We start from the raw sequence: 23,116 nt of genomic DNA, 5'->3' as shown, positions 1-23,116 counted from the left end.
TATGTTTAGCACATGACTAGCCCAGTTTGTTTTTTTCCTTTCTGAAAATGGCTAGCCAGCTATTTTGTTTTTTGCAGAATAACCAACGTAGGCCTACTTGCTTTTCTACGCCCTGCTGGGCCGAAAATCTTTCAAGACGAGGAGGGATGCATTTTGCCCAGAAAATGGGCTATAAGTAATAATAAATGGGTTGTAAAATGAAAAAACACAGCAAACAGGCAATTAGTTCCAAAATACTGTTTTCTTTCGGATTTTGATATTTTAAATTTCATTGTTTTTGAGCCGGGTAAAATTTCATTGAATTTAAATTAAGGTATATTTAGATTTAAAATTAATTTGAATCTGGCTAGAAATTTCGAGCTGTATGCTCTTTGGGACAGATTTGGAGGCTGACTTGTGGGTCTACTAGGTTGACGTGTACTTTGGCTTTGTCAACTTAGTCCACAAACGATTCTAGCAGCAGTGACCGTTGGATGTTAATCCAACGGCCGTGCTGCTTCTTCAATATCTGATCTTCTTGCTCCAGCCGCCCAAACCAGCTCCGGTGGGACTGCCTGCTCCCGCCTCCCGTGGCCGGCTGGGCTGCCGCACAGGCCGCACCGCCCCACCCTACTTCATTGCTGGCCAGGCCATTCCTCTACTCACCCACACCTCCTGTTATTTTCCGGCGACGGCAGCCGGACCAGTAAACCCTCGTACTCCCCACCGTGTGGGCAACCATTGCGGAGTCTTCCCCGGCTCCGTGTCGTTCCCTTCCTAGGCCTCGCCGTCGTCCACCGCCATGGTGCTCTCGGCGCGGCCTGGTCAACGTGGTCAACGAACGACATCCATCGGCCGTGGACTGTACGCGCAAAATAATGATTCCTCCACCTGACAGTTGGGACCCACCGGAAGGGCCTCTGTATTCCACGAAAAAAACGTTCCCCCCGCTGACATGTCGGACCCACCAGCTATATCTTCGCACGCAAGGAAGTGCCTCCTTATTACGCACAAAAAATGAATACCCCCCTGCTAGCTGGGACCCACCATAGTGGGAGGATGACTTTTGGGCCAACTAAGTTGACGGGGATGGAGGGCTTTGTCAACTTAGTCAATATGAATGATTCTAGCTCCAGTGACCGTACGATGTCCATCCAACGGCCGTAGTGCTTCTTCAACCTCTGGTCTTCTTGCTCCAGCCGCCCAAAGCAGCGCCGGTCGTGCCGCATGCTCCTGCCTCCCGTGGCCGACTGTGCTGCCGCGGAGGCCTCACCGCCCCCTACTATTCCCACCGCTGGCCAGGCCCTGCGGCGACGGCAGCCTCACACCGCAGCCGAACCAGTGAACCCTCGTACTCCTCTCCGCGCGGGCATCCACTGCCGCGTCTTCCCCGGCTCCGCGTCGTCCCCTTCCTAGGCCTCGCTGTCGTCCACCGCCGTGGTGCTCTCGGCGCGGCCTAGTCAACGTCGTCAAGGAACGACTTCCATCGGACGTGGACTGTACGTGGAGAGGCTGGAAGCTGGGTCCACGGCCGCAGCAAGGAAGTGCCTCCTTACTACACGGAAAATAATGATTCCTCCACCTGACAGCTGGGACCCACCGGATGGGCCACTGTATTTCGCGGAAAAAACGTTTCCCCCTGACTGCTGGGACCCACCAGCTTCATCTTCGCATGCAAGGAAGTGCATCCGGGCAAAAAAACGATTCGCCCCCTGACTGCTGGGACCCACCAGCTACACCTTCGCACGCAAGGAAGTGCGTCCGGGCAAAAAAAATGATTCGCCCCCTGACTGCTGGGACCCACCGGCTACATCTTCGCACGCAAGGAAGTGCGTCCGGGCAAAAAAAACGATTCGCCCCCTGACTGCTGGGACCCACCAGCTACATCTTCGGAGGCAAGGAAGTGCCTGACAGTCGGGACCCACCTGGTCGAAGCGTACGTAGCCTTGTCATTCTGCTCGCGAACGTGTACGTACATACTGGTCGATGAAGAGGCGCGCACGTGTCGTAGTAGAGGCGCGCACGTAGCATGTACACGTACGTACAGCGGCCAGGGTGCAAGAAAGAAAATACGGCCACGTATGTGTACATACGGGTAGGGTCTCGAACGCCTACTAGCGCATACGTACGGCAAGGGCTCGTGTACATGGCTGGGTCGGAACGGAGAAACAGCGTCGTCGTCGTGTTCATGGGGAGCTAACGGAATGCGTCGTGTTCATGGGGAGGCAACGGAATGCGTCGTGTTCATGGGGAGGCAACGGAATGCGTCGTGTTCATCGGGAGGCAACGGAACGCGTGGGAGCCAACCAGCTGGGTCGGAACGGAATGCGTGGTCGTGTTCATCGGGAGGGCTTGGACGGAACAGGCGATGGAAACGAGGCCTGGCGTACCGCAAAACGGAGGAAACGGACCTCCTACGTTCGGAACGGGGTCCTGTTGATCGGGAGGGGTGTGGCGTACCGCAAAACGGAGGAAACGGACCTCCTACGGTCAAAACGGGGGTCCTGTCGATCGGGAGGGGTGCGGTGTACCGCAAAACGGACGAAACGGACCTCCTACGGTCGAAATGGGGGTCCTGTTGATCGGGAGGGGTGTGGCGTACCGCAAAACGGACGAAACGGACCTCCTACGGTCGAAACGGGGGTCCTGTTGATCGGGAGGGGTGTGGCGTACCGCAAAACGGACGAAACAGAACTCCTACGATCGAAACGGGGGTCCTGTTCATCGGGAGGGGTGTGGCGTACCGCAAAACGGGATTCCACGGGATACTGTTCATCTCCACCGTCGACCTCCTCCAGCCTCCACGGGCTCCTGTTCATCCAGCCTCCACCGCGCGCTACTCCACCGGCTACTGTTCAACCACCCCTCCACCGTCTACTGTTCATCCAGCCCTCCACACCACGGGGTCCTGTTCAACCACCCCTCCACGGGCACCCCTCCACCGTCTACTATTCATCCAGCCCTCCACACCGCGGGGTCCTGTTCATCCAGAGGCAACGCCACCGCTCACTGTTCATCCAACCCCCCCCCCAACGCTCACTGTTCATCCAATCGATCGGCTTCAGTTAGCAGCAGTAGCGAAGGAATCGCTCGATCGGGTTCAGTTAACAGCCATCGATCGATCGCTCGGGTTCAGTAACGCGTAGCCTGCAGTGCAATCGCTCGGGTTAAGTTAGAGCCCAACGCCTCGCTCGGGTTCAGTTAGAGCCAACGCCTCGCACACACGCGCGTACGTGTACGAGAGAAACGCGCATCGCTCGGCCCCCGACCTCCCACCGTAACCGGGAACTCCCCGAAATTTTCCTCCCCCTCACTTCTACCACGGTTTTTTCCGTCATGGACGGCCCAAAGAATGTCATGCAGCTGCGTCTCCGGCCCGCGCAGGACGAAAAGCCCATTTTCTGTCATGATTTTTTGTCATAGAAGTAGGAGCCTACCACATCTATGATGATACCAGGTTTTGTCACAATTATCGTCATAGAAGTGTCATATGTATGACAGAAAAAAAATTCGTTCGGCCCAAAATGTCACGGATGTGTCTTTTTTTTGTAGTGATTGCGGAAGAACGAGCCGCTACAATGTTTGCTTATCTAGTAGATAACATCAGGGAAGGCAGCGGAAAGTAGCTCTCGAAATGAAACTTAAGACATTATCGAGAGCAAAGTGAGGAGGTATTATGGGAAGTTTCGAGCGGGCATGCAATCGCTCAATGCGTGAAACAGGGCGTGACAGGGGTTCAAAGCAACGGGAATAAGTGTTGTGTCTGATACCAAAATTGATGATCTCTCGGAAGATTGCTCATGAATTACATATGAGGCCACGCGTGAGGAACAACCTTGGGTACAGGCGTATAGGACAGTCAGGTTTCGATCCTGTGGAACGATGGGTTATGGGCCCACCATGTGGGTTAAAAGCAGGAAGGCGCTAACATTTGCATGGTCAAGATAGCAAGGCATGTCAGAGGATAGCCTGCCGATTATGTTGGCAACAGCATTGGTACCAAGGGCGAGGGACGAAGAGAACCATTTTCCTGCTCATTGAAACGAGGCGGACCAATAGGCAAAGTTCTCATCCATCGGTGGTTACCCAAATGTTATCAACATTAGTAACAGGGTCTTACCAATAGACTTGTACACCTAGGTGTTTACATATGCAGAAGAATATTACTGCTTAGATCATATAGATCACCAGAAAGGTTAAACAAAACAATGCAAAGGAAAAGGTGATCATCAGATTAAATAGAACAATGGAAAGGAAAATGTGTTTAAACACATTATTCAGGGGTATATCCTTCCCAAGGACAAACAGAGCATGATATCCATGACAGGATATAATGTAGAAAACTCCTTTAGGAAAGGGGGGAGAAATTTCATGACATTACCCATGCCGGGTCATATAAGACCAACGTTATAACTCTTGGATATATGTTCCAACCATCATATCTGACCGAGATTCAGATCTGATTGGTGTCAGGATACCTCAGACTCAGGATGTCTGAGAAGAAAAGGTACAACACAAATTGACGGGATGACATTGTAATATTCTCGGGAAATGAACTATGGAAGCGAGTTCCGAAACAAGAGTTCATCATTAAACCATGGAGAGGATGAGGAGGTGGCTGGTGGACTCAGCGGCAATTCATTGAGATTTCCAAAAGATGGATCTCCACAATTATGTGAACAAGGAGATAACATTTATCCGATCAAATGATATAATGATGTATGCTCGAGGGAAACATACACAATTAATCACTGGTTGAAAGGTGCACCTGTAATATGGGCTTAGGTAGCATGATCACCGTTAGAATGGTGATTCGATAACTAAAAGACTTAGAATGAAGCTATCGACCATTCTTCAAAGCAATAGGGTTGCTAGAAGGAAAGAATCCAAACAACACCGTTCATTTGTTGGAATCAACACGGGGACCAGGAAAGAATGGTGATGGTGAGAAGTATCACTATACCAAGAATTCTTAAGAGGTGGAGTAATTCTCACGACATCCTTGATATAAAAGATGATATAATCCAAGGTAGAGCATAACATAAGCTGGATAGCAAGGAGCTCCATAACATGATCAAGTTTGTGTCGGAGGGAAGGCAATAATGTTGTCGATGATAATACAAATCCTCGAGTGGCAAGGATGGTATTTCTCATCAAGAATTCGATTGATATCCTGGAAGGAGTCAGAATGTTGATGATGTTCACGACACAATTGTCCAGAGATTTCATGAAGGTGTAATCGATCGGCGATGTCATCAAGTGAAAGGAATGATGAAGCGAAAAGTTATTGGAACCACGGGTACATCAAAAACTCGGAATCAAGGTTGTTGTTCAAGGAGAAATGATATGACGAGGAAAGTCGACGTAAGCTTAGCTCATCGTCGAAAATTGTGCTCCGGGAAGAAGAACCAGGTAGCACAGTTAAAAAGTTGCACGATAATGATATAGCCGATCAGGCAAGGAATGACTTGAAGAGTTATTAAACTCATAAGCAACAAAAATCACTTAGAGTTATCGAATCGGAGTGCGGAATCGATTCACTTATCGGTGTTCTCGAGTGACTATTATCTCAGAACCCGGGGGATAATTGGAATCGGTGAGAAATAATACTTGAAGAACTCATAAGAAGTAATATGGTTCTGTGATATTATTGAGATACCACGGGGTAATACTCGAAGGTAGATCATAATAGAGGTTGGACGGGTGCATTGGTCTGTAGAGGACAAGTGAACTTGCACGAGAATTGGTATTTAAAGGAGAACATGGTCGGAACCATGATTGCAAAAGGCCAGATCCCATAGATAAGATGAACTTATACCCAGGGAATAATTAATTTAAGAGAAGCTTTAATGATAAAATCTACATCGTGTCCATGGGCATGAACACAAAGTTCAAGGTCGACTCCCACTTCTTCAATGCATAACCTTCCATTCACTTCTCGTGTTTCAAAAATGACATTAGTTGCTGAAAGTTTTACCTAGTGCAATACCAGCTAAGTATGACCCGTGAAATCTTTCGGATTCACACAGATTAGGGAAGGCATTGGTTCAACCCATCGGGGCATCTTAGGAACATATGCCACAAACTTCAATAGTAAATAACACAAGCTCGATAGTAGAGCATGGGTGACAAAACGAGAGGATACAATTTACCGAAGGCATTATGTATCAGGGAAAGAACTTCTCGAGGTTTTTGTATACGAAGGACACTGTCGGATGATATTTCAACAAAGGATCTGACGATCCATAGCGAAGCTGATGTGAGTATCGGCACACAACCAGAGGAAGAAACAATGCGAAGGCATTGGATTATGGAAGCAACTGGCTAATTCAAAGCTCACATGTGAAGGAATTATGATTTCCAAATCAAAGTATCAGAAGCAAACGCTCTGATTAAGGATGGATAAGTTGAGTAAGCTTAGGGGTAAAATCGATAACAATTTGATTGGTCGAGATTCAGTTTATGTTTAAAATGACGTCTGAGCCGAAAGGATGAATTCTAGGATCTGATTGAGGATTACAAGCATTCGCAACATTTTGAATCAACGGACTCAAAATGATAATGACAAGGGATGCCAATATGATTACGAGGCTTATGGGATTAACCATAATGCAAGCAAGCAAGAATTTCAAGAGCAATAGGCTCCTGAGGATTTTCGGAAGATCGAATGGTATTTCGAAGATTGGTGACATACATGAATCAACTGGGGATGAGTGGATACTCGGTAAGTGCGAGAAATTATCCGTAGGGATATTCATGTGGCAAGAACTGCAAGGCAGTAGGCACAAAGTATTCTCGGAACATTAGAGAGAATTTCGGGGTATCTTGTAATAACAAGATCAACTGGGAATAAAAGTAAGAACGACAGGTGTAAGTATTTATCCATAGGGATGTTTTGGTGGTAGGGAATTGCAAAAGCGACAGGCACAAGGTCTCGAGAGAATATCGAAGAGTATCTTCGAATTCTTCTGGTTCACGGAGCAATCATCTGGAGTGAGGGGTTCTTCGGGAGGAAGTAGTAACGAGATCCTAAAGTTAGATTTTAGTAAATTCATTAAACCCGAATAGGGGAGAGATCAGAGTCCCAGAGTATAGGTCAAGGAATAAAAAGATCCTAATATCACCCAATGGGGACGTGGGCCCGTAAGCCACACAGCCATGTTAGTAAAACAGTTTTCACTGACTAGACTCAACTTCGGACAAGGAGTTTGGAAGGGGGATTCCTACAGGTAGTCGGCTCTGATACCAACTTGTGATGCCCCGATTCAATCGTACACTAATCATACACGCAAATGTGTACGATCAATATCAGGGACTCACGGGAAGATATCACAACACAACTCTAAAAATAAAATAAGTCATACAAGCATCATAATACAAGCCAGGGGCCTCGAGGGCTCGAATACAAGTGCTCGATCATAGACGAGTCAGCGGAAGCAACAATATCTGAGTACAGACGTAAGTAATCAAGTTTGCCTTGAGAAGGCTAGCACAAACTGGGATACATATTGAAAGAGGCGCAGGCCTCCTGCCTGGGATCCTCCTAAACTACTCATGGTCATCGTCAGCGGCCTGCACGTAGTAGTAGGCACCCTCGGTGTAGTAGGAGTCGTCGAAGGTGGCGTCTGACTCCTGGGCTCCAGCATCTGGTTGCGACAACCGAGAAGAATGGAAAGGGGAAAAAGAGGGAGAAAAGCAACCATGAGTACTCATCCAAAGTACTCGCAAGCAAGGATCTACACTACATATGCATGGGTATCTGTGTAAAGGGGCAATATCGGTGGACTGAACTACAGAATGCCAGAATAAGAGGAGGATAGCTAGTCCTGTCGAAGACTACGCTTCTGGCAGCCTCCATCTTGCAGCATGTAGAAGAGAGTAGATGGTAAGTTCACCAAGTATCATCGCATAGCATAATCCTACCCGATGATCCTCTCCTCGTCGACCTGTGAGAGAGCGATCACCGGGTTGTATCTGGCACTTGGAAGGGTGTGTTTTATTAAGTATCCGGTTCTAGTTGTCATAAGGTCAAGGTACAACTCCGGGTCGTCCTTTTACCGAGGGACACGGCTATTCGAATAGATAAACTTCCCTGCAGGGGTGCACCACATTACCCAACACGCTCGATCCCCTTTGGTTGGACACACTTTCCTGGGTCATGCCCGGCCTCCGAAGATCAACACGTCGCAGCCCTACCTAGGCACAACAGAGAGGTCAGCACGCCGGTCTAAATCCTATGGCGCAGGGGTCTGGGCCCATCGCCCATTGCACACCTGCACGTTGCGAGGGCGGCCGGAAGCAGACCAAGCAGCCTCCAATACAAAGGAAGTTACGTTACGCGGTCCAATCTGGCGCGCGCCGCTCAGTCGCTGACGTCACGAAGGCTTCGGCTGATACCACGACGTCGAGTGCCCATATCTTTCCCACGTAGTTGGTTATTGCGTATAAACCAAATGGCCAGACTCAGATCAAATACCAACATCTCGTTAAGCGTGTTAATTGATGTAACCACGGACACCGACCAGGGCCAGGCCCACCTCTCACCTAGGCGGTCTCAACCTGCCCTGTCGCTCCGCCACAAAGATCCACCCAGTGGGCCGTCGGGACAAAGGTCCTTTCAGCCCCCAATCCGTGAATCACTCGCGGGTGCTCCACGAGCCGACCTGACTTTAGTCACCACATGTATCATGTATAAAGTATATAGTATATACCCGTGATCACCTCTCGAGTGATCACAGCCTGATAGTATAGCACAGCAGACGGACAAGAAGGTAGGGCCACTGATGGAAAACTAGCATCCTATACTAAGGATTTAGGATTGTAGGTAAAGGTAACAACAGTAGTGGCAAAGACAGGCTATGCAGCAGAATAGGATTAACGGAAAGCAGTAACATGCTACACTACTCTAATGCAAGCAGTATAGAGAAGAATAGGCGATATCTGGTGATCAGGGGGGGCTTGCCTGGTTGCTCTGGCAAGGAGGGTTCGTCGTCGATGTAGTCGATCACAGGGGTATCGGCAGCGGTCTCGGGGTCTACCGGAAAGAAGTAACGAAGGGGGAACACAATAATTAAGAGAGCAATCAAAGCATAACATGGCAATACGCCGTGCTAGAGGTGATCTAACGCAGGGATGGGTAATACCGGCGAAGGGGGAAAACATCCGGGAAAGTATCCCCGGTGTTTCGCGTTTTCGGACTGATGAACCGGAGGGGGAAAGTTGTGTGTTCTCTATGCTAGGGATGCGTGGCGGACGAACGGGCTGCGTATCCGGAATCGTCTCGTCGTTCTGAGCAACTTTCATGTACAAAGGTTTTCCATCCGAACTACGGTTTATTTTCTATTAATTTTTAAAATTTTAAATCATTTTTTAAATTATTATCTATTTAATTCTAACATTATCCATAATAGTGTATCCTGACGTCATCATGACATCAGCAGTCAACAGGGCGTTGACTGGGTCAATCTGACGTGTGGGTCCTGCAGGTCATACTCTATTTATTCTAACTAGTAAAGTGGCCCGCTCTTCACGCGGTCTAGTATTTAATATAATTAGATGGAAATACTTCATATAAGTTCTTTGCGCTGGTCGTGAAGTTGTGATTTCAAGGATATAAGATTTACCCCTTTAATATTTTGGGGAAATATCTGGAGGCTATGGCGTTGCTGAATTATTTTAGTGCTACGTGCTCGAATCCACGGGTTTGCCTAATGCGCCTGCAGTGATGTGTACATGTGTGCAGTTGGCGTGACAATACCGTTTAGACGTATTAAAGTTTCTTGTTTGTAGTATATTTCATGAGAAGTATCATATGCTCAAATTTGAGTCAATATTGGTGATTTTCTAACGATTATTTCTTTTTATTCACATTCCCATGAAGTATATGTTAGCATGGTTTTATTTTTAAAAAAGTTTACATGACCGCAAAATAGAAGTATATGCACTATGTTTTTTTCCTTATATCATGTACACTAATCATAGGTGTTTTTTTATGTCATAGTTAATTTTTTAGAACAACTCATAGATCATTATTGGTGTTATTTGTATTAAAATAACGTTTTCATACTTTAATGATTAATTGGGCTTTTAGCCCAACAGACTCAAGCAGATGCACACAGCGTCCATGGATCTCTCACACCTTCACACAGAGGTTGGTCTTGCCCGATCCCCTTTGTCCCATTTCTCCCTTCCTTTCTCCGTTTTCTCCGGGGTTTTTGTTGTCGGTTTGATGTCCAACTAATCTTCGAGCAAAGACACGCTCCTTTCTCCGTTGACTCCCAGAATGATGCCGCCGGCTGATGTACAGCTATGCAAAGAGCAACATTGGTGCTGTTGTTTATTCGTTGTGGGCATGGATCTCATCTCCTGTAGCCAGCTTGGATTCGGATTGAGTTCATCCTCCAGAAGACACATCCATATTAATGAAAATCAAGGCCGGTCGACACGTCGTCTTTGTCCTCAATAGCGGCTGCCATCTTCCGCCTCCAGGTCAAACTTTTTTTCCTTCCCTATTCCTATCATATTTCCCTCTTTTTCTTATCCTTTTCCCGTGTTTTTATTGTTGAACTGGTGTAATTAAGGTAGTGAAAATATTAACTTTTTATGCCTATCCACTTTATTCGTGCTTGGGATCGACATTGGCAGCTGGCCTTGGATATTAGTCCTTGGATAATATATCTACAATCTATTTCTATATGCGGTGTCCATATTGAACTCAACTTGTATGTGGGCCTATTATTTTTGCTCCGGACAGAACTTTGTGTAGTTTGTTTCCTTAGACGTTGTTTCCTTTTTTTCCTCCCTCTATTTCGTAATGGACGTACCAACCATGGGTGTGTATGCGACTTTATTCCAAAAAAAGTAGGTAGGATTCAGCCGCACGTATAGGCTAAGGGTATTCCAAAAAGGATAATTGTATTTTCTTCCTTTTTGAGATGGAGCAGTCTTAGATCTAATCTATTCATTACGTCTTTTAAGTTTTGGGTCCACCAAATAAACGACCAGATATTTCTAATTATTGTGGTAATTTTTAGCTTATTTATCTTTTTCCTGATTAACCCATCAAGCACTTTTTATATATAACAGATTTTTTTGGGAAAATAAAGTTTTTGATATTCATATTATGGGATTAGAAATGAATAGCGTGATTTTGTGACCACTTCTAAATTTGATATTCATATTCGATTTGTATGCTGAGTAAGGACTGGAAAACTCAATAAAACTTTTTTTGGTTCAATAAATGGCAGTGGCTTGTATGGGACCATAATTCTTATTCGATCCATATGCTGAGTAAGGACCGATGAATGTAAACAATTACATGTCATAATAAAATCAACCTTTCAAAAAGAATAGTGAAACTATTTTATACCTTTTAAGTAGAATATTAAAAATATTGTGTATGTCTAGTAGAGTAATTATTTTGTCTTTGTATACTAACTCAACAATTTTGCCATCAGATATGTTATGTTATGAGCTTTAGTTAATGTTTTGATCATGTTGTAATAAACTCGAAAATTGAAGTGCCATTTAATTGTGGGATCTTTTTCAATGAAATAAATAGTTACATTTAAAAATAGTTACTTATTTTGGTAATCTGAATAATTTATGCAGTGTCTTGTGTAAGTCACCAATTTGGTTGCAAATAATGTTATGTTAGGACACTGAATCGAAGTACTAACTTGATTGTGGCTCATTAGTCGTTTCTATAAAAGTGGATGAAGTAAAATGGCTCGTGTAATAATTCCTAAAAAAGTCTCATAAAATCACATGTATATGCAATTATAACAGCACACATATATTCCAATATGATGCTGAACGACGCAAGTACTCCCTTTAGTGCACCCTCTTAGTCATGCTAAACCAATCAGAGTTGTAGAACACAAATTGGTATTAGACTACGTAAGAAGCAGTACTCTAATTTTTTCAGATTAGTAGTACTTAATTTAAATTTCACCATGCGTGTAGCCAAGTATGCCGCTTTTTTTTTATCCAGCAAAAAAAAGTATGCCGCTTTTTTTTAAGTATGTCATCCTCTTTATATTTTTAGGGCAAGTTCTTCTTTCCTAATTAATCATTATAGCCTATATGAGAGATGTAGGAGTTTATTTGTAGACACATGATATATGATAGTTTTTCTTTTAATTTTTGTGAAGGGGCGTGTAGATAGATGTAAAATGAGCACGTAGGATGGATCTCTCATCTCAGTTGTAGTTTTTTTTCTTTTAGTTTTCGGCGGGACTTTTAGCTTTTACATATATAATTGAGTAATGCGTCTAGTAAAAGAAATATTTCCAAACTGCTTGTGAATTTTGGATCTACCAGTTTTACGTGCAATTACATAAATCTAATGATTTGTTAGCCAGCTTAAATGGTTTATTAGCCAAGTGAGTCGTATCGTTCTCCAGTTTTTTGGGTGAAGCGTGTCTTTCCTATTGTCATTGTATTGTCAGGATACGTGACATGTATCCTAAAAAGAACTACTTGAGATGTAGAAGTATTTTTTTGGGAACGTGAGATCTAGTTTTATTTATCTTTTCTGAAGCGGCCGTGGGGTGTATCCTCAAAAAGGATAAGCCAGATGTAGCAGTGTTTTGAGACGTGAGATCTACATTTTAATCTTTTCTGTAGCGACATGCAGATAAATTGTAGCGTGCAGACGTAGGGAGGATCAATTGGCTTACATGTTTATTTTATTTTGTCTTTTCCCACAGGGTAATTTTTCTTTTAGATTTAATTGAGACATGCGTGTAGTAAAGGTGGGTTTTGGGTCCATCAGTATTACATGCATGCAGTTACGTAAATCTAATGGTTATATTTCATTGGTCCACCAGATTAATGGTCGGATGTTTCTAATTTTTGTATGATTTTCTAACTTATTTTATTTTTTCTGGTTAACCGGTCAAGCACTATTTATACATAATAATAGATAGATATATAACATATATTTTAATTTTTATGATTAAAAATATTAAACTTTTTGTATTGATACGAACGTATATATACAAGAGATAATTTGGATTTATGAATAGATTAATGTTTTTATGAAATTAACAGATCAATATTGTGCACGTGTTGGATACATGGACATATATATGTAAGATCTCATTGTATTGTAGAAGTGTTGGACACCTATTAGGTTTATTTTTTAAACGTGGATGCCTAGTAGTTTTTTTTGTAAACATAGACGCCTAGTTGTTTACTTTTGAGGGGAACGCCTAGTAGGTAAGTAGACATGTTTCATTAGGACTCTAGTTAGACGTGTTAGACCAACTAAAAAAAAGTTAGACGTGTTGGACACATGATTTTATTTGCAGGTTAGACTGGATCCATCAAATTATGTTGTTACGCAGAATGAATGGCTAAGAATATTTTATAATGAATATTTGCCAGATCGAGGGCTGGTAATATCTGATTAACGTGGAATATTCTTTGTTATTTCTCTGGCTCTTAATTCATCTTATATTACTTTTAATATATAATAGATCAGGATTTAACTAATCTATTTACTGTTTAATTAATTAACAATGGTTAATTAGGTTAACTAAACAGGATTAATTAAGTTATTAATCTAGTTAATTAACTAGATTATTATTTTTAATCCTTTTTTTAATAGACGTTCTGGGGCGTGGGGCCCGGCCATCAATGGGCTAGAGGCCCCTAACGGGCACGGGCGCTGGCGGGCAGCGGGCGAAGCCCCGTGAGCGTGCGGGCGCTGGCAGGCGCCACGCCCGAACGGGCAAAATCGGGGCGCGGGCGAGTGGCCCGCCGGAGCGCGGCCACAACGAGCCGGCCGCGGACGGCGCCGGCGAAGGGCGGCGGGTCGGCGATGCTAAGCAACGGCGAGGCCACGACGAGGAGGGCAGCAGAGCTGCAGCTGTAGGAGGCGGCAGCAAATGAGGCGAGCACCGGCGGCAGGGCGAGAGCGAGGCGACGAGGACTCGGGCACGCGCGCGACAGCAACCGGGGCGGTGCGGAGCGCGAGCAGCGGCAGGGTAGCAGCGGGGAGGGGCTTGCGAGAAGCGGGGCCGCGCGAGACTGCGTGCGGGTTAGGCGTGGCGATGGCGAGCGCAGGTGTAGGCACTGGGCGTGGGCGGACGGAGAGGGGTGGCAGAGGAGGAGCGGCTCACGGTCAGGGGAGAGCTGCAGTCGGCGTGGTGGTGGGGCTAGCAGGCCGCGACGGGAGCGCGGGCGCGGCCGGAGTGGGTCGAGGTAGAGGTGGGCGCAGCGTGTGCGGGACGGCGCGGGCGCGCGGTGACCGTGCAGAGCGGGCGCGTGCGCGCGAGGCGGGACGCGGGGTAGAGGAGAAGGAGGGGGCCTCACAAGGGGTTGCAGGGCACAGGGCAGTGGGGGTTGAGGAGGTCGACGGGGACGATGGCGATGGGGAGGCAATCCGGCGAGGGAGGCTCCGGGCGGCGGCAGGGTCCGGTGACGGCGTCGGGCAACGGCGGGGTCGCAGCCGTTCGGGCCCCGATCCAGATCGGATCGGGGGGAGGGGCGCGTCGTGAGGGGAGAGTGGGGGAAGTGGGGATCGGGTGAGGGTTAGGGTTCGGGGAGGTGGCCTTGTAGGCCAGGGGGTGGCTAGGCCGGCTGGTTGGCTAACTGGGCCGGGTGATCCAGTGGGGGTGTTTCTTTTCTTTTTCTTACCTTTCTGTTTTTCCTTTTTCTTATTTATTTCCTTTTTGTTTTTATTTTACTTTCTTTTAAGTTTAGTTTTTACTTAATGTTAAAATGATCCCTAAATTAGTAATACCACAAAACCCACTGCCACAAAAGGCTTTATCCCAAAACAATTTAGTTTAGAATTTTATTAATTATAAAAGCATTTAAATATTGGTTTTGCTACCGTTTTATTCATTTTAGCTTATTTAAACATTTTATAAAAGTGTGGTTTCTCCACCATAATTACCTATGCATTATTGGGCTCCACCCAAACATTTAGTTTTTAATATTTGAAAACTTTTATTGTTTGCCTTTATTCTAAATTTGAAATTTGAACTGGGTTTCGAACTGACGTGAGTTTATCAACAGTAACCGAGGTGACGTGGCATCATTAGCGGAGGTTTACTGTAGCTTAATTATCCGAGCGTCACAATAGCACACTAAGTGTTTCTCCGGTATTCGGGAGTTGCATAATCTCATAGTCATAGGAACATGTATAAGTCATGGAGAAAGCAATAGCAACAAACTAAACGATCATCGTGCTAAGCTAACGGATGGGTCTTGTTAATCACATCATTCTCTAATGATGTGATCCCGTTAATCAAATGACAACTCATGTCTATGGCTAGGAAACTTAACCATCTTTGGTTAACGAGCTAGTCAAGTAGAGGCATACTAGTGATACTCTGTTTGTCTATGTATTCACACATGTACTAAGTTTCTGGTTAATACAATTCTAGAATGAATAATAAACATTTATCATAATATAAGGAAATATAAATAACAACTTTATTATTGCCTTTAGAGCATATTTCCTTCACCAGCAACATGCCATGGGCTTCCTTCCCGCATGATCCCGTGAAGATGCCCCCTGTGTAGTTGTAGAAGCTTGGTGGGTCGAGCCACATCCTGACGGACACCGGCTTGTAAGAGTCGGCGGCCAAGAGGTCGAGCTCGTCGCGGATGTCCATCTTGTAGCTTCTGATGGATGCGGAGATCAAATGCAGCTTCTCCCGCTTGCAGTCTTGGACTCGTCCCACGTACAGGTACGTCTCCTCTGAGGCGACACCTCCGTTGCGGACGACCCAGTCGAACGCCTTGAGGTCCGAGTCGGCCATACTTTTGTTGGAGCAGTCGAATATCTGCTGGCTCGACAGCCTGACAAGTCTTCCAGTTTGGATCTTGTGTAGCCCCTTAATGGCACCCACAGACGATATAGCCCAGCAGGAACCTGTGTGCACGTCCGGGTAGATTAGTTATATTGGCTATGGAATGGACGAAGTGACAAATGAAGGTTCCATTCATGTACTGCGCGCGTAGTGGTAGTAGTTTATAGACAAGTACCGAGCAAGCAACAACCTCGATCACCATACCGATCTGTCCCTGGAAGATAACCGGCGTGACAGCACCACGCGCACGCCAGTCAAGCGAAGGCCGTGGCGTGGTAGGAGTAATGGCATTGGTGGCTAAGCGTGGTGGTCTGGCTGCCGACCTTGGGGGCGGGATGCATAATCGTCCCAATGCGCCTCCTGCCGTGCCTATGAGGCACAGCTCAGGGTGGACGACACCAGCGGTCTTTCGGACCGGCTCGTGGCTCGCTCGGTCCTGGCCAGCTCAAAAATTCGGCCGGTCCGAGCTCAGCAATCCAGCCTGACAAAGCTTCGGTCCGGTCCGGGCTTTAACCGAGCCGACCGAGCGGCCCGAAGAACGGTCGCGGGGGCGTGGCCGGGGCATGGCGAGAGCGTGGCGGGGCGTGGCGGGGGCGTGGCGAGGGCGTGGCGAAGGGCGTGGCGGGGGCGTGGCGGCCCAGGCATGGCGGGGGCTGAAGAAACTGTCGCCGTTTATGTCTGTTGCCGCAGGGGCCGTCGTCCGCGTGGCCACTGGACTCGCTGGCCCTGGGAACTATGTCCACTGGACGCGCCCCACTCGGATCTTTCGTATACACCAACGAACACGACGTGGGAGGTCCTGCATCGGGCATTGTCTTTTTCATCTCCGTCCATCGGGCATCGTGCCAAATTCGTCGCCGATGAGCTCGCTCTGGTAATCTTCTTGGCTCCTCTAGCACCCTCTGGATCTTCCAAAGCTGCCTGACATCTCCACGGCGAGCCCCGCTGCCTCCAGCGCCCTCCCCGCGTCGCCACGCTCCGGCGTGTGCTCTGCGGTGAACTCCCGCCGGTCCAAACGAGCCGCTCGGTCCGGCTCGGGCTTCGTCCCTGCCGGTCCGGTCCCTGGAAACAGGACCGCGGCGCTGCTCGGTCCGGTCCGGTCCGGACCGCCGACGGCCGGTCCAAAGGACGGCTCGGTCAGGGACCGGACCGGCCCGGACCGTGTCCACCCTGAGGCACAGCAGTAGCACAATGGTCTTGGCCAGCGCCATCGTCAACTGTCAGTGCTCTATAATAGCTTCTCTCCGATGTCTCTCAGATGATGTTGTGTAAGGTTTCATTTGTTGTTATACGTTGGTGTGTGGCTGATGAGACCAAACGAATGCAGATATATAGAGACAGGCAGGGAGAGGTTGCATGCTTTGCTGCACGAGGGAAATCGTACTCTGGATTAGGATCAAAATCTGTCTATCTATCTATATCTATCAATTTATCTATATATCTATATTTATATCTATATACCTACGATCTAGGCGTTTGCCACTTCTGTTGGTCCGGTTGGGATCGGTACTGTACCGATATCACAGTCGTGCGACCGAAGCCAGACGAGACTAATTTAATAATGTGCGGCCTTCACGAGTCCAACATTTTTTTTGAAGCTCTTCGCCCTCCGGCTCTTTATTCACAAGTCCAACAGTTCTCATTCCACCCCACCACCTCCCCCAGTCTTGCAAGGTATAAATAGATTGCAAACGGCGACCCCTTGTCCCTCCCCGCCTATTTCAGTTTTTGAATTCAAGCATACAAGCACGGACCATACATGCATGGTGCACACATGGCACCAGCCAACAAGAACGAGCAGTTAATACCCTCCAGAGCAGTGGCGGACCCAGTAATAAAATAAAAGGTGTGCACACTCTAATTTTTTCTACCTAATCCAAGTGTCAGAAAAAATATGGCAAAATAATAACATGAATAGCTCATTTCAAATCTCACAACAATTTAGCTCACAAAATATATCTCAAATGTGCTCAATTACAATATCAATAGTCTTACGTGAAAGAAGCACAAGTAGAAAATTACATCACTAGGTAACTCTACGTTTTTGCATTGCCATGAAAGCATGAACTATGTCATCTTCACTTAGTTTCATGAACACATGTCGTTCAATAAATGTCACCAAGCAATCATTCAAGCGATCAGCCCCCATACTAGTCCTCAACTTACTTTTCACTAGATTCATTGCTGAAAATACTATTTCAACACTCGCCGTCGTCACCGGTAAAATCAATAACAATTTGATGAGTAAGTAGACCAAATCATAAAGAACATGCTTCTTTGTTGCAACAAGCATAATAGAGAGCTCACAAATATTACTTGCATTTCTAAACCTATCATATTGTTTCATATCATCAATAAAATTAGCAAGTTGAAATTAGAGCCTTATCAAATATGTGCTTCATATGTCCATGGGATAGAATCCAGCAAATCTCATTACCTTGAGTGCATCATAAGAAGCAAATGAATTGAGGGGATTCAGAGCCAACATGCAAATAAGCAACCCAGTATTAACCTCATCAAACCGGTTGTCAAGCTCTTGAATGGTTTGATCAATAACACCAAGATATACTTCTTTTCTATAACGATCATCATTTGTTTGTAATTCATAATACCGACGTGATCTTCCATGAGGCTCATAAGTATCCTCCTACAAAGGAACTTGAATGTCATGTTTGTTGCAAAATAAGGTTAGCTTTGCAAGAAATTCTTCCCAACCATGAGACCTCATGTGTTGCATTCTACTCTTTGCCAAACTAACAAGTCTCATTGCACTAACAATATCTTGATCTCTCTTTTGCAAAGATTGGGACAACTCATTTGTATAGCCAAGAGTAACAAGCATCAAGTGAAGATTGAAAACAAAGTCAAATGATTAAAAGGCTTGAGCAACTCCACGTATTCTTGTCCACTCACCTTTTTGTGAAGGATCTTTTCCAATAGCATCAAGTACTTCAAGGATTGTGGAATACATGCTAACAATGTGCGTAATGGTTTTAAAATGAGCACCCCAACGAGTATCGCCGAGTCTAGCTGGTCCCGTCTCTTGATTTAGCCCACTTCCACTTTCAATCTCACTCATTTCAAGTGCTTCCAAAACCTTATGAGCTCTAACATCTCGAAGCATGTCATGACGCTTACAAGAAACTCCAACATTATTGAGCAAGTAAGAAACATAGTCAAAGAATTACAAACATGGTTCATTTTTCTTTGCCACGGCTATAAAAACCAACTGAAGTTGGTGGAACCTGCGGGTGTGCCGTGGCACACCCAAAAAATCTAAGATATATAAATAGCTCAATCCACTGTGAGTGAGCGAGAGAGCGGCGCTCACTCACAGTGGTGCCCGAGATTTGAATTGAGTTATTCATGTTATTATTTCGCCAAATTTTGTCTGACACTTGGATTAGGTAGAATTTTTTTTAGAGTATGCACACCCTTCATTTTATTGTTGTGTCCGCCACTGTTCTCGAGAGCCCCCATTGGGTTTGCGCATGGCACACGCTCTATTCGATTGGCACCCACTGTCACCCTGTTCATGCGTCAGACAAGCACGAGGTGACGAACCAACAGAATAATTGGGGCCATGCACACAGTAATCAGATCATCAATTTTTACGTAAGAAATCCCGGCAACCATCCATATGAGGCTGGTTCTACTGAAAACCACACATGCGGAGCTCACAGGAAACTGGGCCTACCAGTATCACACATATGGCACAGCACCCTGAAACTGCTACCAGCACACAGCCAGCCGACAAACTCCAGCGTTTTCAGACAATACACCTACAGGTACCGCAAAAGAACTCCTGCCCAGCTAGCCAAATCACCCCCACACAAATTTGCTCCGGTAACAGATTTATACACATTTTTTGCAGGGCCAACTGACTATTCTTGAACATAGGCATGCGCACAGACAATCTTTCGCATCCATAAGTACCCATAGCCCCCACGAACTAAAATAAAATTGGTGGACATTTTATTACCTCTTAAAAGCAACATTAATGAGGCGACTCATTTCGTCCGCCGCCGTTCGTTTGGGTGCCGCGGACACAAAAGGCGGCCCAATGCGCCGACCCAAACAGACGCGCGTCCGTTTTTCGTCCGCGGGCGACCCGTTCCCGGCCCATTTTTTAGCCGATTAGCGTCGGTGAGGACACGCGCACGGTCGCCTTCTCCTCTTCCCGGGCTCGCTGGTCGGTGGCACATTGGCCTCCCCCCTCACCCCCAACCAACAGCAACCCTCGCCCGCCTCCTTCGTCGCCGACGCCGCCGCCCATTTTTGCCGGCGACTCTGCCAGGTGCCGCCACCTCCACATCCGCACAGCAACACCGCCCACTCCCCCGTCGCCAGCCACCACCGTCTTGCCGCCGGGGAGCAAACTGCTTCCCAACCCCGCTTCCCCCACCGCACAGCCGCCCGCGACCAAGAAGCCGCCTCGCCCAAATCCGACGGGCACGCTCGTCGGACGCCGGCCCCCTCGTCAGACGCCGGCAGCGCAGCTAGCTGGTTCGTGCGCGCCGTGACTCCCCTCGCCGGCCGTCTCCTTCATCGACGCCCGCAAGCTATTCGACAGTTTGCCAAGGTACAAAATGGACTCCGCCGATGAGTTCTTTTTTCACAGTTTCCTTTGCGACTCCGACGATTCGTCGTCCGACAACGAGGTGGAGATATTGGCTGCCGTGTTGGTCCATCGCCACCTCAACAGCCAGCGGCCGTTGTTCCGTGGCTCCATTCCGGGCCACCTCCCGGCGTTGAATCGCAACCGAGAGAGTGGGCATTTCCTTCTTTGAAAGGACTACTTTGATACAACAAACCCGTTGTTCAAACATCAAAAATTCTGCCACCGTTTTCGTATGAGTAGGCGTCTTTTCAACCGTATTAGAGAGGGGATGGTCGGCTATGATGACTATTTCGAGTGCAAAGAGGATGCCGTCGGCAAGATTGGTTTCTCCTCTTATCAGAAATGCACTGCTGCCATCTGAATGCTTGCATACAGAGTGCCAGGTGATCTCATTGACGAGTACGTCCGTATGAGCGAGTCTACATGCCTAGAGTACCTGTATAAGTTCTGCAAGACTGTTACTGCCGTGTTTGGCCCGGAGTACTTGAGAGAATGAATGTGCACAGAATTTGGGACCTTAGTTTGTTGTGTGCAATCATGCCGTCTGTAGCTAGCTCTTCACAGCTTGTTGTTGGAGTGGTCAGTTGTGCTAGCTAGTACTCCCTCCTTTTTTTAGTCTGTATGTATATAAGATTTGGTCAAAGTCAAACTTTATTAATTTTGATTAAGTTTATAGAAAAATATATCGAGATTCATAATATGAAATTATTATTGTTAGATGCATCAGGAAATTAATTTTCATAACATATAATTTTAGTATGATAGATGTTGATATTTTTTCCTACAAAGTTGGACTTTGATCAAATCTTATAAGCAGATTAAAAAGAAACGGAGGGAGTAGTATCAACTTCATCGATTGCCCTTTATCAGAACAAAAAAATCATCGATCCAACGATAAGATAAACGAGATCAAATCAACTCGTCGATGTACTGCTCCGGGCTTCTTTGTAGCGTCTCAGGTGCTCTTCGAGCTCGTGGATGTACTGCTCCTGGCGCCCCTCGTCCACCACAAGCTCCTTCAACTTCTTGGCGTTGGTCGCGAACACCTCCTTCCCTTGGCCGTCCACCATGACGCGTCGCACCGCCTCGGCGACGCCGTGCTTGTCAAAAGAGCCGTCGCTCTCGTCCCTCGCCACCTGCACGCCGATTCCTCTCTCCGCCATGGCCCGCGCGATCATAGGCGTGTCGGTGAGGAAAGGCAGCATGACCAGCGGAAGCCCGAAGGCGAAGCTCTCGATGGTGGAGCCCCAGCCACAGTGCGTCAGGAACGCGGCCGTGGCGCCGTGAGCGAGCACCTTCACCTGCGGCACCCACCCTGTGCAGACCAAACCTCGCGCCCGCGTCCGCTCCTCGAACCCGGCCGGCAACAGCTCCTGCTTGTTGTTGGTGTCGGCCGGCCTGCGTAGCGCCCAAAGGAAGCGCACTCCGGCGAGCTCTAGTCCGAGCGCGAGTTCATGGATGTTCTCTAGTGTCAGTGGCGCCTCGCTTCCCAGAGCGACGTAGACGACTGACTTGGGAGGCTGGTCGTCGAGCCAACGCAGGACGCCACCTGAGCTGCTCTGCCAGTCGTCTTCGTCACGGTCGTCGGTCGCCCCCGGCAGCAGGATACCGGCAGGGACGGCGGGCTTCCGCAAGAGTTCAGAGAGGAGGGTGAACATTCCAGGCTCCAGCTCGCGACAGCTCCGGTGGATGGTGAGGCGGCAACGCTCGAACACGTCCCACAAACGGTCAGTGTCCGACCTGCCTGACGCGTTCTCACCGAAGTTGTCCGCGAGCATCCGCCGGGCCTCATGGTGGAGGAAGACGGTGGTGGACGGGAAGGGGATCCACTTGGGTGGCACGGTGAAGTCCTCTGGCTTCGTGCGCGGGTGCGCGTCGTTCGCCCACCGCGGCCCGATAAAGGCCATGCTGGCGGCATGGAAGAAGAGGAGCGCGGCGCATGGCACCTGCACATACGATCCATCATCCGCTGTCAAACATGACCCGCACATACGTGCATAGGTGGAGATGGCGTACAGCTTGATACCTTGTGCTGGTCGGCGATGGGCGGGACCCAGTGGTGGCAGAAGTCAAGGATGATCCAGTCAGGCCTCCTGCCGGCGGCGACGGCGTCCGCGAGGAGGGACGCGAGCGGGCCGGCGAGGCCGTCCATGGCCTTCTTGAGCAGCTCGACCTTGTCGGGTGGCAGGTCAGACGTGGCCTCGGCGCCCTCCGGCAAGCCCTCCACTGCCGGCAGCGGCAGCGCCACGAAGCGGATGCGGGCAGACAGGTGCGCCGGCACGGGCGGCAGCCTGGCGAGGTTCCGCGGCGTTGACACGAAGGCGACGGCGTGGCCCCTTGCGGCGAGGCGCTTGGAGAGCTCCAGGAAAGGGATCATGTGCCCAAACGCCAGCCACGGGAAGACCACCACCTCCAGCCCGCCCGCACCGGCGCCGTCAGCCGCCGCTGCCATTTCTATCTGCTCGCAATGGGCCGATGGAGTATAACAAAACAGAGGCTTGGTGTCGCTGACGTACTATATTTTCATGAGGAACACGAGCTTTTTTTCTTTTTTTTTGAGAAGATCTTGAGCAACACGAGCTAACTAAATAATGGAGCGTGGGAGCTGAGTGGGCTACCCAATAGAGGTGGTGGGACAGGGACTTTGCCCCCCATGTGGTCACAAGGGTGGGCCTTGCACCGTACAGGC

General features: G+C 47.8%; 2 protein-coding genes across 2 annotated transcripts; both read right to left on the bottom strand.

Moving 5' to 3' along the window:
- Positions 1-13,635: 13,635 nt before the first annotated feature.
- On the bottom strand, positions 13,636-17,017 carry LOC123170752 (cathepsin S-like). Its single transcript, XM_044588527.1, has 4 exons — positions 16,976-17,017; positions 16,011-16,188; positions 15,459-15,868; positions 13,636-14,013 (listed from the first exon to the last, which is right to left on the bottom strand). Exons 1-4 carry the CDS (start codon positions 17,015-17,017, stop codon positions 13,636-13,638), a joined length of 1,008 nt encoding a protein of 335 aa, XP_044444462.1.
- Positions 17,018-21,208: 4,191 nt separating this feature from the next.
- Positions 21,209-23,030, bottom strand: LOC123167230 (UDP-glycosyltransferase 91C1-like). Its single transcript, XM_044585062.1, has 2 exons — positions 22,454-23,030; positions 21,209-22,373 (listed from the first exon to the last, which is right to left on the bottom strand). The coding sequence occupies exons 1-2, from the start codon at positions 22,877-22,879 to the stop codon at positions 21,342-21,344; spliced, it is 1,458 nt and encodes a 485-aa protein (XP_044440997.1). The 5' UTR covers positions 22,880-23,030; the 3' UTR covers positions 21,209-21,341.
- Positions 23,031-23,116: the final 86 nt, after the last annotated feature.

This window comes from Triticum aestivum, chromosome 7D, assembly GCF_018294505.1.
Source record: "Triticum aestivum cultivar Chinese Spring chromosome 7D, IWGSC CS RefSeq v2.1, whole genome shotgun sequence".
NCBI classification, from domain to species: domain Eukaryota; kingdom Viridiplantae; phylum Streptophyta; class Magnoliopsida; order Poales; family Poaceae; genus Triticum; species Triticum aestivum.
Note: the sequence above shows the minus strand (reverse complement) of the source record. Positions and strands in the feature narration are given on the sequence as shown.